Consider the following 16,032-nt stretch of genomic DNA (forward strand, 5'->3'; position numbering starts at 1 on the left):
TTCCAGGTTTATAGATAATTCGGTCTGTGGTACTTAAATTTTGGTATGTCTAAGTATCAACTGGGAAGCTTAATAGAAATATAGAACTTGAGCCTTATTATAGAAATTCTGATACAGAAGAGCTCAGGCACCCTAGTCGGTGTGGCTCAGTGTTTGAGGGTCGACCTATGATCCAGAGGTTGCGTTTCTCTTCCTAGTTGGGAGACATTTATATCCTGCTGTGTTTCTGAATTCATTTATTAAGTTTAGTGGTTTTTTAATAGAGTCTTTAGTGTTTTATATGTACCGTATCATGTCTTCTGTGAATAATGACAATTTTACTTCCTTCTTTCCAATTTGGATGCCTTTTATTTCTTCTTCTTTGATCACTATGGCTAGCACTTCCAGTACTATGTCAAACAGGAGTGGTGAAAGTGGGCACCCCTGTCTTGTTCCTGGTCTTAAGGAAAATGATTTTAGTTTTTGCCCATTGAGTATGAGTTCCTGTAGGTTTGTCATATAAGGCTTTTATTATGTTGAGTTATGATTCCTCTATTCCCACTTTGCTGTGAGTTTCTATCAAAAAAGGGTATTGGGATTTGTCAAATGCTTTTTCTGCATCAGTTGATATGATCATGTGATTTTTGTCTTGCAATCTGTTAATGTGCTGTATCACATTTATTGATTTGTGAATATTGTACCAGCCTTACATCCCTGGAATAAATAAGCATACATTTTTCTCACTATTCATATGTAATAAATATATGTATATTTTTTTTCTCACAGAAATCTATCTAACGTAGAAGAAATTGGGACTTGTTCTTACATAAATCATGTCATCACTATGACAACACTTTATATCCAGCAAGTAGGTGTGAATTAATATGTTCCTTTTTGTGGCTTTACTGAGAGTAACTAAGTTTTACTTTTTCTGTAGTATAGTTAGAAAAGTTAAATGTTTTCAGAGGACATAATAATTGAGAAGAGAATTAAAATTACTATTGGTACAATATATTTCAGGCATCTTATACATATCATCTAAAAGTAGAGATGCAATTATTAATATATTTATTTAAATTTAAATAAGCAAATTATTTTATAACTGGCTTTTTAAAATGACACAATTTGTCATTTTATGTATTATTTATTCATCAAACATCTCTTATTGAGCACATAGGTTTTTTTGAAAAGATGTTTGGTTATTCATTGGAAACCCTTCCTAGGAAATTAATAAAGCTTGAGAGGTTATATTCAGTTCATCTGATTAATTGAGTATATATTTTAGATTCAAATGGAACTTAGACTTATTTGAATAAAAATAATTTGTTATTAAATAATGAATGAAACATAGTCCTTTAATGATATAGGTAAGGATGTTATACAGTTTAATATTTTTAACTAAATATAATTTTATGATTAACTTTATTCTCAGTTAAAAAGCAAAAAAAAAGAGAAGGAATTGGCAGATCAGACATCTATTGAAGAATTTGTAATCCATGCATTGGCATTTTGTGAAAGTTTATATGATCCATATCGGAATTGGAGACATAGAATTTCAGGGTATGTCTTATAAGTCATAATTTTCATTTGAACCTGAATGTCATAATCTGTGCAATTCTTCAAAGCAGATCTTATTCTCTATCAAAGCAATTGGTAAGATGTGTATAAGATGACTCCCATTTCTGTCTCTGAAGTAGAGAACTATATTGGAGGTAATGAATTCATGATAAATGCCACTTCCAGATAATCAGTTCACCCTGAACTTCCATTTTATGATGCAATTGAGTGCTAATAATCAGATAGGGAAATTTCAGAGCACAGTAGCGCCAAGTAGAGAGTACATATTTTTCATGGAAAGGTCTCTGTTTTTAAAGCATATTTCATAATTTGAAAATGATTTTTAACATTTTGTTGAAGGGGTGGGTGCAGGGTGGAGGGGGTCAGTGGGAAAAACAACAGAAAACAAAGGGGTCAGCTGTAATACTTTCAACAATAAAGATAAATTAAAAAACAAAAACAAAGAAATAACAAACCCCACAACATTTTATCTATTTATTTTTATTAAATAGAGCTTGTGTCAATCAGGGTCTAGTCAGGAAAACAAACCATACTAGTATTTAAAAAGAGAGAATAACCCTCGCCTATTTGGCCCAGTGGATAGAGCGTTGGCCTGCGGACTGAAGGGTCCTGGATTCGAATCTGTTCAAGGGCACATGTCTGGGTTGTGGGGCTTGATCCCCAGTAGGGGGCATGCAGGAGGCAACCAATCAGTGATTCTCTCTCATCACTGATGTTTCTATCTCTCTCTCCCTCTCCATTCCTCTCTGAAATCAATAAAAATATATTTAAGAAAAATATATGGTGGGCAAAAGTAGGTTTACAGTTGTAAGTAAGTCAGACAGTTTATTCATGTATTGCTATTAATTATATTTTCTACAGGAGAAACTGTAAATCTACTTTTGTCCCACCCTATATAATACAAGGAAATTGTTTAATAGATATTAGAAAACTCAAAAAGCATAGAGGGGCACTGATAATACAAACACAGTGACTTCAGGAAGCAACTACCTCCCTGGGGCCAAGGGAACAAAGGGAAGAGATTGGAGTTATCAGAAACTAGAGGTTTGGAGAGTTTCTGAAGTGCTGCGGCTTGGACCTCTGAGGAAAGAGCATTGCTTAGCCAGTGTGGGTACTGCTGAGCAGCCATAAAGAGGCTAGTTCTGAGATTGCCAAAAATAAGTGGAAGATAGGAACCAACTGCAAATGTTGCAATAAATCCCTTTTTTGCTCTTTAACCTTCTGGGCTCCATTTAGTACTCACTGTTGGTGAACTCAGTAGTTGGGGTTGCTTGGCAAAGTGAAATATAGTTTGCAGACTGCCTGTCCCAGAATCACAAAGCAGATTCTATATAGGATGATGGGTTTGGAATTTAGTGACAATAGCATAATTTCCAGTACAGAGCTCAAAGAGAAGAGTTGGTAAAAGTACATTCTATTTGTGTTGGCCTCACAGAAGGCTGTGGAAATATTTCAGCTATCAAAATACTAGAATTGTCATTAAAAACAAAACTGATGCCAGCCCATACTGGAGCTATATTTTTAAAATGGAAGAAGCCAGTAGTGTGGACTCTCTGTGTCCAAATAAAATTTCAAAAAGTGACATAGAGTAGCCTGATTTTTGATGAATTTCAATGGCACTGTTGTAATAAACTACTATCTTAGGTATCAAATTAGCAGTACTGCTGAACAGTTCTTTTACAGATTGGAAATTTTAAATAGCTAGTTCCTTTTTTCCATTTCTAGTTTGGAGACGTAACCTGGTAGCTATGTTTGACCATTAAGCATTTTTTAATTTTTGCTTGCTTCAAGAGAAGAAATCCTTTCATTGGTAAGCATTTAAGTTATTGGCTAGACTTCCTCTTTAAGATTATGTCATTCCTGGAGATGTATTATTCAGTACACAAATTAAAAGTAAAATATTAAATTTATTTTATAGTTATTTTTGTAATTGTGCTATCTCTACTTGTCCATGATAATAATTTGGTATTAACTTCTTTTTAATGATAGACGAATCCTTAGTACAGTGGAAAAGAGCAGACAGAAATATAAGCCAGCTTCTCTCACTGTGGAGTTCGTCCCCTTCTTTTACCGTAAGTAACTGCTCTAATTTCTCTTACTTTGACTTTGGTGTTAGTAGCCCTGTGACTTTAGGCAAGATATTAAATTCTGACTTTCCATTTGCTCATTCGTAAATGGGGGCAAAATATCATCCTCATATGGAATATTATGAGAATTAAATAAGATGGCATAAAGTATCTAAAGTACTACCTGATAGATGGTTTCTCTTTCCTGTGAGAAAACACATATCAACCTTGCCTTTTACAGACATTAGCCTTTTCACAAATAGTTCTTAATGTTTCAGTGTCAGACATTCCCAAGACATAAGAATATTATAAAAGAAAAATCTTATTTCTTTGTTTGTGTATTATATTCACAGAGTGTTTTCAAGAAAGTGAACATCTCAAGGAAAGCCTTAAGTGTTGCTTATTGCATCTCTTTGGAGCCATTATAGCTGGTGGGCAGGTGAGGAAAGTGTTGAATGTTAATATATGAAACAGTGGTTAACAGTGCAGAAAGCTTTCCATGGATTATTTAATGTATTCTTTGTCTTTTTATAATTTCATGAATTTTACAAATACTTTTCTAACTAATCTGCTTCTTTTATTTGTTAACTCCCTAGAAACCTAAATAATAATATCACTAAAATTAAATTAATGCATAACCAGATTTAACAGTTTTGGTATTATAAGTTCTTACTTGTGGTGACTTTTCAGCTGCTAGTTCTTTCTTTAGAGTATGGAGGATAGGCAGCCCTGTTAGTCCACTTGATGAAATCAAGCTCTAGCAATTTGATTTCCTAAGACATGAATTTAGTCACTCTTCTGTTGACTTATAATTAGTAAATGCATATAAACAAGGTTTAAACAAAGCCTTAAGAAAAAAAATGGTTTATTTTGTAATATTTCTTTCCTTTTTTTTAAGTTGAACATCTTCAAAGCTGTCTGGTAAACTTTTGAGTATGATTACCAGTTGAAAACAGGATTATAGGTCAGAAAGAACATTCTACATGTTTTCTTTAACCACACAGTTTAGAGGTTCCTAACACTTTTTGTATCACGTACCCCTTTGGCATTCTGGTAAAGCCCTTTATCATAATGTTTTCAAATGCCTATAATAAAATACATAAGATCACAAAGGAAACTCATTTTACTGAAATACAGTTACTAAAATGTTAATAAAACAAATTTGTAACAGTAATACATGCTTTATAACACATTAAATAAAAAGATATACCAGCAAGTCTAGTATAATTAATGTAATTTCAGAGAAGAGATGAGGATAAATGATGTTTTTAAAACACTGCAACTACTATAATATATGAAAATATGTTTGATTTCTGTTGGTGACAAAATCACAAGTATTACTAATAATATTACTTGGGTTTCCTAGTGGACTACCTTGCCTTCTCTTCACTCTAGTAGAAGAGGGGGAGTCTCTTCGTAATGGGAAGAATGGTGATCAGAATTGTGTTTTTCAATTTGTTTGCTTTATCACCTACCTTTATTAGCTGATATATTTTTTTTTGCTTTAGTATCTCTACTACTAAGAAGAATTAATAAGTATCCTATGTAATCCTATATAATAAAAGGGTAATATGCAAATTGACCGAATGGTCACTATGACGTGCACTGGCCACCAGGGGGCAGATGCTCAATGCAGGAGCTGCCCCCTGGTGGTCAGTGCACTCCCACAGGGGGAGCACCGCTCAGCCAGAAGCCGGGCTCATGGCTGGCGAGCACAGTGGCGGCGGTGGGAGCCTCTCCTGCCTCCGCAGCAGTGCTAAGGATGGCTGACTGTGAGAGGGTGCAGGCCGGGCTGAGGATCCCCCCGCCCAGTGCCCCAGTGCATGATTTTCATGCACCGGGCCCCTAGTATGTGAATAAAACTGGAAATCACATTGCTTTTCACTAATGGAAGAAGCTGGTTTGATCCATTTCCTTTTTGAACACAAGAGACTTATTGTTAGTGCCCAGGGGTAATCAAGCTCCGGAGACCTCCAGTATTAAGACTAATATGGAAATATAGTAGATAATAAAAGTCCAGTCTATTATTTTATATACCGAAAATACTCAAAATCGTTATAATTGGATTATAGCTGTAATAGCTGCTATATTGAAGCCAGAAGGTTATTTATTGACTACAGCATCAGTATAAGGGTATTTAGATGAATCGACTATCTAAAGGCATAAGAATGGCCTTTCATAAAGAACAGAAATATTGAAGTCTGATGACTCTTCTCCCTTCCCAAGCATTATGCCTTACTATTGGTATATTTGTTCTGTTCTGTGTTATGTTAAGAGCAAGGGCTTTGGAGCCAGATACTAAAATTCTAACAGCTTAACTTAGAAGTTTACTTTTTCTTTCATTAAAAAAAGAAAACAGCAGTAAGCGGTCCAGAGTTAATCTGGTGGCTTCTAGGATCTTCAGGTATTCAGGTTCCTTCTGAAAGTCAGTTTATTTTTTCTTACTATTTCTTATGCTACAAGATAGCTCTAGAAGAACTCTAGATGGAGGGGGAGATGAAGAAGTCAAATGGCATTTGCCAGCTTTTTTTTAATGCGATACTGAAAAGCTGACATGATGTTGTTTATTTTAATTTCATTTGCTAAACTCCATCAGATAACTGCAAAGAGGGCAAATACATCCAGATAAAAAAATTTGATAAAACTTGCTTCCTTAGCAGCAGGGGAGGTTAGGGAATGTAATCTTTATTCTAAGAGCAAAGGGTCCTTTCTTTTTATTTGTAAAGTGATATCCTCTTTATAGTCTACTGACATATATCATTGACCAAAACTGTGTCACGTGGCTGTTCTGAGCTACAAGGGAAGGTGGTGAGTTTTCTATGTGGGGAGAGTGCTCTCTGAGTAAGAATTCTGTTAGTGAGGAAATGAAGATGTGTAAATCACGTAGTGTCTGTCAAAGTATCTGATTAAAAATATCTGGGATTCCCTTTGTAAGAAGTGGAGGAAAATGAAAGTTGAGTGGACCATCAACAATTTCTTCTGTAGTAGTACTGGTTGTTATTGATATTATTTATTATGTTGATAATAACAAGTCCTAATAGCCTCAGTGCTGTTACTTTCAAATGATTTTGCATAACTATGTTCTTATTTATTATATATCAATTTAACGATTTAGGGCAACATACATTTTTTATTTCTAAGTTTAATTAATCACCTCAAATAGTTAACACTTACTTAGAATTTCAGAAGTATGTTTGTTGACTTAGAGCCATGCCAGTCCACTTATTCTATATAATAAAACCCTAATATGCAAATTGACTGAACGGTGGAACAACTGGCCAACCGACTGGTTGCTATGATGCGCACTGACCACCAGGGGGCAGACGCTCAATGCAGGAGCATCTGTCCCCGGAGAGGGAGGCAGCAGGCAGTGGCAGCGGGGTGATTGGGGGGTGGGGCCAGCCGGAGAGTGGGCAGCAGCGGCTGGGGGCAGGGCTGGCCAGTAGGCAGTGCCAGGCTGCCAGCCAAGGTGAGTGCCAGTGGTGGCCCCCAGTCACCCTGCCTGCCAGTTGCTCCACAGATCGGCCTTGATCACCGGCCAGGCCTAGGGACTCTACCCTATATTTTGGGAACAGTCTCTTAGATTTAAAAATTAAAACCTGGCAAGGCTACTCTAACACTGAGAAAACAGGATGATGCAGCGATGACATGTATGAACTCTTGACTTGCACGTTTTGTGGTCAGCCCTGATTCTGACACTTATAACTGTGTGACAAAGCCAATTACTTAACTTCTCTCTGCTTCAGTTTTTCCACCCATAAGATGGGGGAAATGGTACTACTGCCTCAGAAGGATCATGTTATGTACTACTTTTTATAATCAGGGCAAAAAAATGTAGCTGCTCATACAACAGCAAGATGCCTTTCACCTCTATGAAAAGTATGGTACCTGGTGCATGCAGTGTCCCGGATTGCAAGAGGAATGTCTGACTGCTGGTTGTTGGACATCCCCCAAGTGGTCCTAGATTGCGAGAGACCGCAGACCAGGCTGAGGAACCCCCTCCCACTGCACGAATTTCATGCACCAGGCCTCTAGTATATCTATATCATTTGAGATGGATTTACTATAACCAACAGAGAACCTGAGAGAGGTTTAACCAAATTGAGTTTTTCTTTTTCTTTTTTTATTGTTACATAAGAAATTGAGAATTAGGCAGTTCTGGGTTGGTACAGCAGCTCAGTGATACCACCAAGGACTATGGTTCTTTGGTGTTCCTGTTCTGCTCTCTGTAGCCTGCTTTCTTTAATTCTTGGGTTTATTTCCTTGTGATATAAAGGTGGCTCCAAACATCCTGTCTGCATTCCAGGCAGGAAACAGGTAAAAAGGCCAAAAGCAAAGGGTTCTTTCTTTTTATTTGTAAAGTGATAACATCTTTATAGTCTACTAGGATATATCCTTGACCAAAACTGTGTCACCTGGCTATTCCTAGCTGCAAGGGAAAGTGGTGAGTTTTCTATGTGGGGAGATTGCTATCTGAGTAAGAATTCTGTTAGGAAATGAAGACATGTAAATCACTGGTAGTGTCTGTCAAAGTATCTGATTAAAAATGTTTTATATTTGATATACTAAAATAAAAAGTTGTCTGAAGACCTGTTAAATTCCTTTTTTTGCAAACACAGAAATTCAGTCTTTTGGATTTCATTTTTGTTGTCTCTTATGTTTCAGAAGAATGCTTTGCAAGCAATTTCTCCAGCTACCATGGAAGTTCTTATGAGAGTTTTGGCAGATTGTGATTCCTGGGAGGACGGAAATCCTGAGGAGGTGGGTAGGAAGGTAGAACTGACTCTGAAGTGCCTTACAGAAGTGGTGCATATCCTTCTCACGAGCAGCTCTGACCAGCGTCAAGTGGAAACCAGCACTATTCTGGAGAACTATTTCAAATTGCTGAATTCAGATCATTCAGCTTTACCTAATCAAAAGAGGTCCAGAGAGTGGGAAAGCCGGTTCATAGCTCTACAGATAAAAATGTTGAGTAAGTATCACAAGGAGTTTATTATACCCATTCTTATTATTTCCTAATTAATTTACCTCTTTGTCATCTGAAAAGCCTAAATTTAAAATATGACTAGATTAAATGTTTTATGATTCCAAATTTTCTACTTCCTAAATGGATGATTTTGTTTTTATTCCCCTAGATACCATCACAGCCATGTTAGATTGCACAGATAGGCCTGTTCTGCAAGCCATTTTTCTTAACAGTAACTGCTTTGAACATCTCATACGACTGCTACAGAATTGCAAGGTATTTTTCTATTATTACTATTCTTGATTTTTAAGAAGTCATTTTATGTTTTGATTCAAATTTGCGCATATTGTTTCTATTTATTTATTGTGGTAAAATACATATAAAAATGTACTATTTTAACCATTTTTAAGTGTACAGTTCACATTATTAAGTACTTTCACATTCACATAGTTGTGCAACAATCATTACCATCCATTCCCCATGTTTCTTTTCATCTGGTAAAACTGAAAGTCGATCACTGTTAAACAACTTCACACTTTCCCTTCCACTCAGTAACCAGCACTGTACTTTCTGTCTCTGATTTTGACTGCTCTTAAGTACCTCATGTAAGGGGAATCATACAGTGGTTTGTTTGTTTGTTTGTTTGTTTTGACTTGCTTATTTCATTTAGCATAATATTCTCAAGAGTCATCCATGTTGTATCATATCTTCCTTTTTAAGGCCAAATATATTTGTGTGTGTGTGCGTGGTACTCCATATTTTGTATTTTTCATTCATTGCTTTGATTTTACCTTTTGGCTGTCGTGGATAATATTGCTATGAGTATGAGTATACAGCTATCCCTTTGAGACCATGCTTTTAATTCTTTTGGGTATGTATCCAGAAGTGGAATTTAGTCTGTCTCAATAGCACATTGTCTTTTCTGTGAGACATTCTCTGCTGACTCTTTAAGAATTTAGGGATATTAACTAATTTAATTATTGCTATTTCTTATTTTAGTAACTTTGAGTTCCAGCAGAGAGCTAAATAATAATTATAGTATGTGAACTAATGTTTGTTTTCAAAAATGAATAGTTGATTGTCATTTTAAAAGTGGTGTACTTCACAAGTGGATTCTTGGATTTATTTTCAAGATACGTGGAAATCCATTTAAGCTTCATTTCTGCTTATGGGTTAACAATCCAATGTTCTTTCTCCATTATTCTTGTCTCTGTTTTTAACAGCTGTTTTTAAATGCTAACAATAAGGTGGCAGACAAGAACGAGAAAGACCTGGCCAACAAATTACTGACAGAAATAAATGAGGACCAGGTATCTACAAAGCCTGCATCTTGTTTCAACTGAAGTCCAAAATCAATCAATGGGAGCAACTATTCCTGTACTTTTCTTTCTTTTGTCTTAAAATACACAAACATTATCTAATTCTAATCTAAATTATTTTTGAAAATTCTTCAAAGTAATTTTAATTTTTTAATCTAAAGATAAGTCTATTAATATCTTGGTAGTTAATATAAATTTTCAATGGCGTTCCACCTGTTATGTGTGTGTTCTTTTTAGTATGAGGAGATATAAAGTACAGGAATGGGATCCCACTATCAATGCTGTCCACCTGGTGGTGACTTCTTATTTTTGGGGCTTCCTTTTCTAAACATTGTGGTGTATTGGGATTTTAGGGCTTTGTTTGTGAAAATGTATGATCAGTTCTGATATATTGATTCTTTGCTTCTTGTTGACAAGTAGTGATTATAATTCAATGGACAGCCTGAATCTTGGAGGAAGGGAAGAAGATGCCAAACTCCTTGAGTCTAAATTTAGAATAAGGCTTAACTTTTTTCTTTTCTAAATATTCAACTCTGTATAAGGTAGAAATATAATAGTTATGTTGCTTTTTATAATACATTAGGTAATTTAGTTTTGTTAGACCACCTACAAAGTTGCTTTGTCAGTTTCTTTTGCCCAAAAATTTAAGTGTCATTGTCTTAATGTTCAGGTTTATAAATAGAGCTGTGATATAGAGAAGGACATAATAATCTCTCATTTTCTGTTCTGGATGTGCAATATCAATTACAGAGTATTGTTTTAGATTTATCTGAATTAGTCCCTCTTAAGGCCTTCTTATAGATTAATAAAATAGTTACAATAGTCTTCTGAGAGGTTTATGCTAGTATTTCTAATTTTAGGTACTGTGGTGCCTAGTCCTCTTAGACAGAGTCTAGGAAAGATCTTTTTTGTATGAAATTCTGTATGCAGAATGTTTAATGCATATTATGTTTGTTAAATATATAATGTTTAATAAACAAAGAACATCAAGATATCAGCTTAAATAACTTTCCTGAAAGTGTTAGAGCTTGGCTTAAAACAACAAAGATCAAATCAGTCCCCTTGTACTTAAACCTTTTTTAGGGGGAAGGAGAGAGGAATATCCTCTTTGGGGAGTGACTAGCTTCAAGTCATAGTAATATATTCCCAAAAACAAATTTTGGGGACACTTAGATTTTACAACTTTCTAGTCCTTATGCTTTTGTGGTTGATGATTAATGTTCAGGTTTTTTAAAAATATTGAGTTTATATTTGTTTTTGGTGTTGTTCGGTTTTTTTTACTATAAATCCACTGATCTGAAATTTAACAAATCTCTTTTTTATGATGAAGTTTAAACCGAAATAGGCAAAACAACTTTTGCATTAAAGGTTACCTTCTCAAAAACATGATGATGCTTACAGATATATACTTCATTTTCTGTTGTGCTTCAAATTCTGTATTTTATGTAAAAATAGATACACTTTATTGTTTGCACGTGTGATTGATTGGTGCATGCACATATCATTTCAGGATCTGGAAACTAAGTAGACAAGACTATTTTAGACATCTCATTATACAAGCTAATAAAATTTAAATGTAGGAAGTTAATGTGTATTTTTAAGGAAGATTAATACATAATAGAATTTCCAATGATAGACCTCCCTCCCTTCCTCTTGAGATTGTCCATTTTAAAATAACAAGCATGTATTAAGCTTGGTATTTTGTGTTGTTGATCCCCTCCCCCCCAAAAAAACACATTTTAATGTAATGAGTGAATGTAACCCTATCCTTCTTGACATATGGCTTATTTTCTCTCAAGTTGGTAACTTTTCTTGCAGGTTCTATATTGTTTCAGAAATCAATTTTATTGAAAGAGGAATGTATTGCATGTTAAGTAATTATTTTTTCAGGTTTTCAGAACAAAGGTTTCCTAACTGAATATAAATCTTGACTACATTTATTAATTTCTTGCTTTTCCCCCCTCTGGTAGGCATTTCAGGGACAGTTGGATTGTTTGGCTGTATCAACCATTCAGGCTTTGACAGCAGTAATGAACAAATCTCCAGCTGCTAAGGTAAAACATATTCCTAAGTTCTAAAAATGTTATCTTAGATTTATGAGTTTTCAATATATAATCCCCAAAGTCATGTAGGAAAGTGTAATGCATAGTTTCATGCCTGAAATGAAATAGTTCACAAAATATCTCATCTTAGTGTAGGTGTTATTTTTTCTGATAATTTTAAAGACAGAGTGTCAGTCAATGCATGGGAAGAGCACTGGTTTTGAAATGGTGAAATGATTTTTTTTCTTTTCATTTTGTGACAGGGACTGTTTTTATTTATTTATTTATTATTATTATTTTTTTAAATTTAATAAATCTTTGTTGTTCAGATTATTACAATTGTTTCTCCTTTTCCCCCCCATAGCTCCCCTCCACCCGGTTCCCACCTCACCCTTTGCCCTTACCTCCCCCCACACGGTCCTCATCCATAGGTGTACGATTTTTGTCCAGTCTCTTCCTGCACCCCCCACACCCCTTTCCCCCTGAGAATTATCAGTCCACTCCCTTTCTATGCCCCTGATTCTATTATATTCACCAGTTTATTCTGTTTTTCTTAAAGAATACCTTTCAGCATTTCATATAATACTGGTTTGGTGGTGATGAACTCCTTTAGCTTTTCCTTATCTGTGAAGCTCTTTATCTGACCTTCCATTCTGAATAATAGCTTTGCTGGGTAGAGTGGTCTTGGTTGTAGGTTCTTGCTATTCATCTCTTTGAATATTTCTTGCCACTCCCGTCTGGCCTGCATAGTTTCTGTTGAGAAATCAGCTGACAGTCGTATGGGTGCTCCCTTGTAGGTAATTAACTGTTTTTCTCTTGCTGCTTTTAATATTCTCTCTTTGTCTTTTGCTCTTGGCATTTTAATTATGATGTGTCTTGGTGTGGTCCTCTTTGGATTCCTTTTGTTTGGGGTTCTGTGTGCTTCCTGGACTTGTAAATCTATTTCTTTCACCAGGTGGAGGAAGTTTTCTGTCATTATTTCTTCCAATAGGTTTTCAGTATCTTGCTCTCTCTCTTCTTCTGGCACCCCCATAATTCTGATGTTGGTACGCTTGAAGTTGTCCCAGAGGCTTCTTACACTATCTTCAACTTTTTGGATTCTTTTTTCTTTTTTTTGCTTTTCCGGTTGAGTGTTTTTTGCTTCTTTGTATTTCAACTCTTTGACTTGATTCTTGCATTCCTCTAGTCTGCTGTTGGGTCTCTGTATAATATTTTTTATTTCAGTCAGTGTATGTTTAATTTCTAGTTGGTCCTTTTTCATATCTTCGAGGGTCTCATTATATTTATCGGCCTTTTCTAGGATATTCTTGAAAAGCCTTATAACCATGGTTTTGAATTCTATATCCAGTCGTTTGTTTTCCTCCATTTCTTTCGTTTGTCATCTGTTTCTTCGTCTCCCCATTTTTCACTGCTTCCATGAGTTGGTAGGGTGGCTTTGTGTGCTAGGTTTCCTATATGGCCCAGTGGGTCGGCCTCCCAGTTAACCTGAGGTGGACACTTTTGGTGCACCCCTTTGTGGACTATGTGTACAGCCTTGTTGTACTTAAGTCTTGATTGTTGTTGGTATCACTGGGAGGAATTGACCTGCAGGCCCGTTGGCTGTGAGGATCAGCAGTGTCTACACTGGGAGAAGTTCGGTGCTGGAGACAGCCTTATAGGATTAGCCTTGCCAGATTGCAAAAGCCTCTGTGCTCAGCTTGGAAGGGGTGGAGTCTCAGGGCGGAGCAGACAGTCTTGGCTTCCCGTCAGCCCTGCTCTTGCGTGCGCGCCTCCAGACCTCTGCCTTCCGCGACTCCCCTGAGTTTCCGCCTGACAGTCCAGATTCCCCCTGTAAGAGCGTGGGTCCCCAAGGGCTTGCCCGGAACTGGGGTTCAGTGCAATCGGAACTAGGGTTCAGTGCATTCAGGAGCTTCCAACTCCCTTCCTCTAGGGAATGCCTGTGGCAACCTCCGCATTCAGCTTTCTCTGCGAGCACTTGCATGCGCTCGCACCTCCAGACCTCTGCCGCCGCGGCTCCCTGAGTGTCCGAGTCTCCCTGTGCCTTTCTCTCTACCTGACAGTCCAAACTCCCCCTGTATGAGCCTGGGTCCACAGGGTTTCACCCGGAACTGAGGTTCAGTGCAGTCGGAACTGGGGTTCAGTGCAGTCGGGGGCTTCCTTCCCCCTTCCGCCAGAGAAAGCCAGCCAGGCACTCCGCCGCCCTTCCTCTCTGCGTGCGCGCGTGTCTCTGTACCTCAGCTCTTTGCTGCTCCTTCTCCATGAGCTTTCCTCTTTCCTTCTAGTTGTAGAATTTCCACTCAGCCAGCTTTCCTGTGGTTCTGGATGGTGTCCGTTCTGTCTTTTAGTTGTAGTTTTGAAATTGTTGTGCGGGGCAGCAGTTTAGGTGCTTACCTATGCCGCCATCTTGGTTTCTCCTGAAATGATTTTTTTAAGTGATTTTATGTAGTGCATTTAAAGAATTAAATCCCATATTATAGTTTTTTTAATTAATAAAATAATCACACTTTCACTATTTGGTCATTTCTGACTGATGAGAACATGGACATTTTTCACATGTCAATGGCCCTATCAATTCTGGTCTTGTTTTTCCATATGGCCATGGAAACTTTGCTTCTTTGGTTGTAGTCACTTAGCATTTTCTTTTTCTTCTCATTTGTTTTACTCCCACCGACTCTCTCCTGCTGTCCGTTTATGCTAATTTTGTGCTAGTAGTTTCCTCATTGAGTAGTTTTAAAGATAGTAAGATCATCTATATAAAGTGGTCAGCATAGTGCCAGGCACATGGTGTTTAAAATGTTATTGTCTATTGTTATTACCACTAGAGTCCCGGTGCATGAAAATTTGTGCACTTGGGGTGGGGTGGGGGGTCCCTCAGCTTGGCCTGCGCCCTCGCGTAGTCTGGGACCCCTTTGGGGATGTCTGACTGATGGCTTAGGCCCGCTCCCCAGGGGATTGGGCCTAAGCTGGCAGTCAGATATCCCTCTGGCAGCCCAGGAGCCCTTGGTGGATGTCCACCTGTGGGGAGTGGGTCTAAGCCATTAGTTGGATATCCTTTGTGCTGCTGCAGAGGTGGGAGAGGGTCCCGCCACCGCTGCTGCCCTGGCCAGCCATGAGCTGGCTTCTGGCTGAGCGGCGCTCCCCCTGTGGAAGCGCACTGAGCACCAGGGTCAGCTCCTGCATTGAGCATCTGCCCCCTGGTGGTCAGTGCGCGTCATAGTGATTGGTCGTTACTGGTCATTCCGCCGGTAGGGTCAATTTGCATATTACCCTTTTATTATATAGGAAGGATTTACTTTTTTATCCATCACCTCTAATATGCTTTATGCCTCAGTTACCTTTCTAGTACCAGAAAGGAATGAATTACTTCTTGTTCCCTGAGCCATGCCTTCAGTTGTATTCCACTTTTAGTTGTTTTTTGTTAGGGGACTAACTTTTGCCTTATATTCTTGCTACATATGAATCTTGGTTAGATTCCTGCTGAATAGGCTTTTACAACTGTTAGCTGGCTTGGAAATCTAATCTTCATTTACAACAGTTTCTGTAAGGAAAAAGATCATTTCAAGTTCTAAGTATTTTGGCGTATGAGTATAATGGATTGCTTGTATTGTATTTAAAAAATGCCTTTTGAAAAGATTTTCTACCCTTGATTCTCCTCCCCAGTCTTACTCATTTTGTTTAAATCTTTTGATATTATAATGAGTATATACACTGAATGGCCAGATTATTATGATCTCTGAACACATAATAATCTGGCCACTCAGTGCATATCCTATATAATAAAAGGCTAATATGTAAATTGTCCCCTCGACCAGGAGTTTGACCAGCAGGCAGGCGGGCCAACTGCCCATGTCCCTTCCCCCTGGCCAGGCTGGCCGGACCCCACCCATGCACCAATTCATGCACTGGGCCTCTAATATGCACGTGCACGCGCACACACCCACCCACCCACACACACACACTGAGTGGCCAGATTATTATGCGTTCAGAGATCATAATAATCTGGCCACTCAGTGTATATTTCTGCCTACTTTAATGGACCAGTTTAGTGTTGCTAGTTTTTTTGTGTCTCACTAGTTCATACA

At 37.5% G+C, this 16,032-nt stretch overlaps 1 protein-coding gene across 1 annotated transcript in view; it reads left to right on the forward strand.

Moving 5' to 3' along the window:
• Positions 1-16,032, forward strand: part of NBEAL1 (neurobeachin like 1) — a 130,980-nt gene that overhangs the window by 28,314 nt on the left and 86,634 nt on the right. Inside the window, exons 5-12 of the mRNA XM_080671263.1 lie at positions 766-847; positions 1,412-1,539; positions 3,547-3,629; positions 3,977-4,062; positions 8,289-8,595; positions 8,759-8,865; positions 9,813-9,899; positions 11,879-11,962. Of these exons, the coding sequence (XP_080527389.1) occupies positions 766-847; positions 1,412-1,539; positions 3,547-3,629; positions 3,977-4,062; positions 8,289-8,595; positions 8,759-8,865; positions 9,813-9,899; positions 11,879-11,962 (964 nt within the window). The remainder of the gene's footprint in view (positions 1-765; positions 848-1,411; positions 1,540-3,546; positions 3,630-3,976; positions 4,063-8,288; positions 8,596-8,758; positions 8,866-9,812; positions 9,900-11,878; positions 11,963-16,032) is intronic.

Source organism: Plecotus auritus (genome assembly GCF_963455305.1).
Source record: "Plecotus auritus genome assembly, chromosome: 5".
NCBI classification, from domain to species: Eukaryota; Metazoa; Chordata; class Mammalia; order Chiroptera; family Vespertilionidae; genus Plecotus; species Plecotus auritus.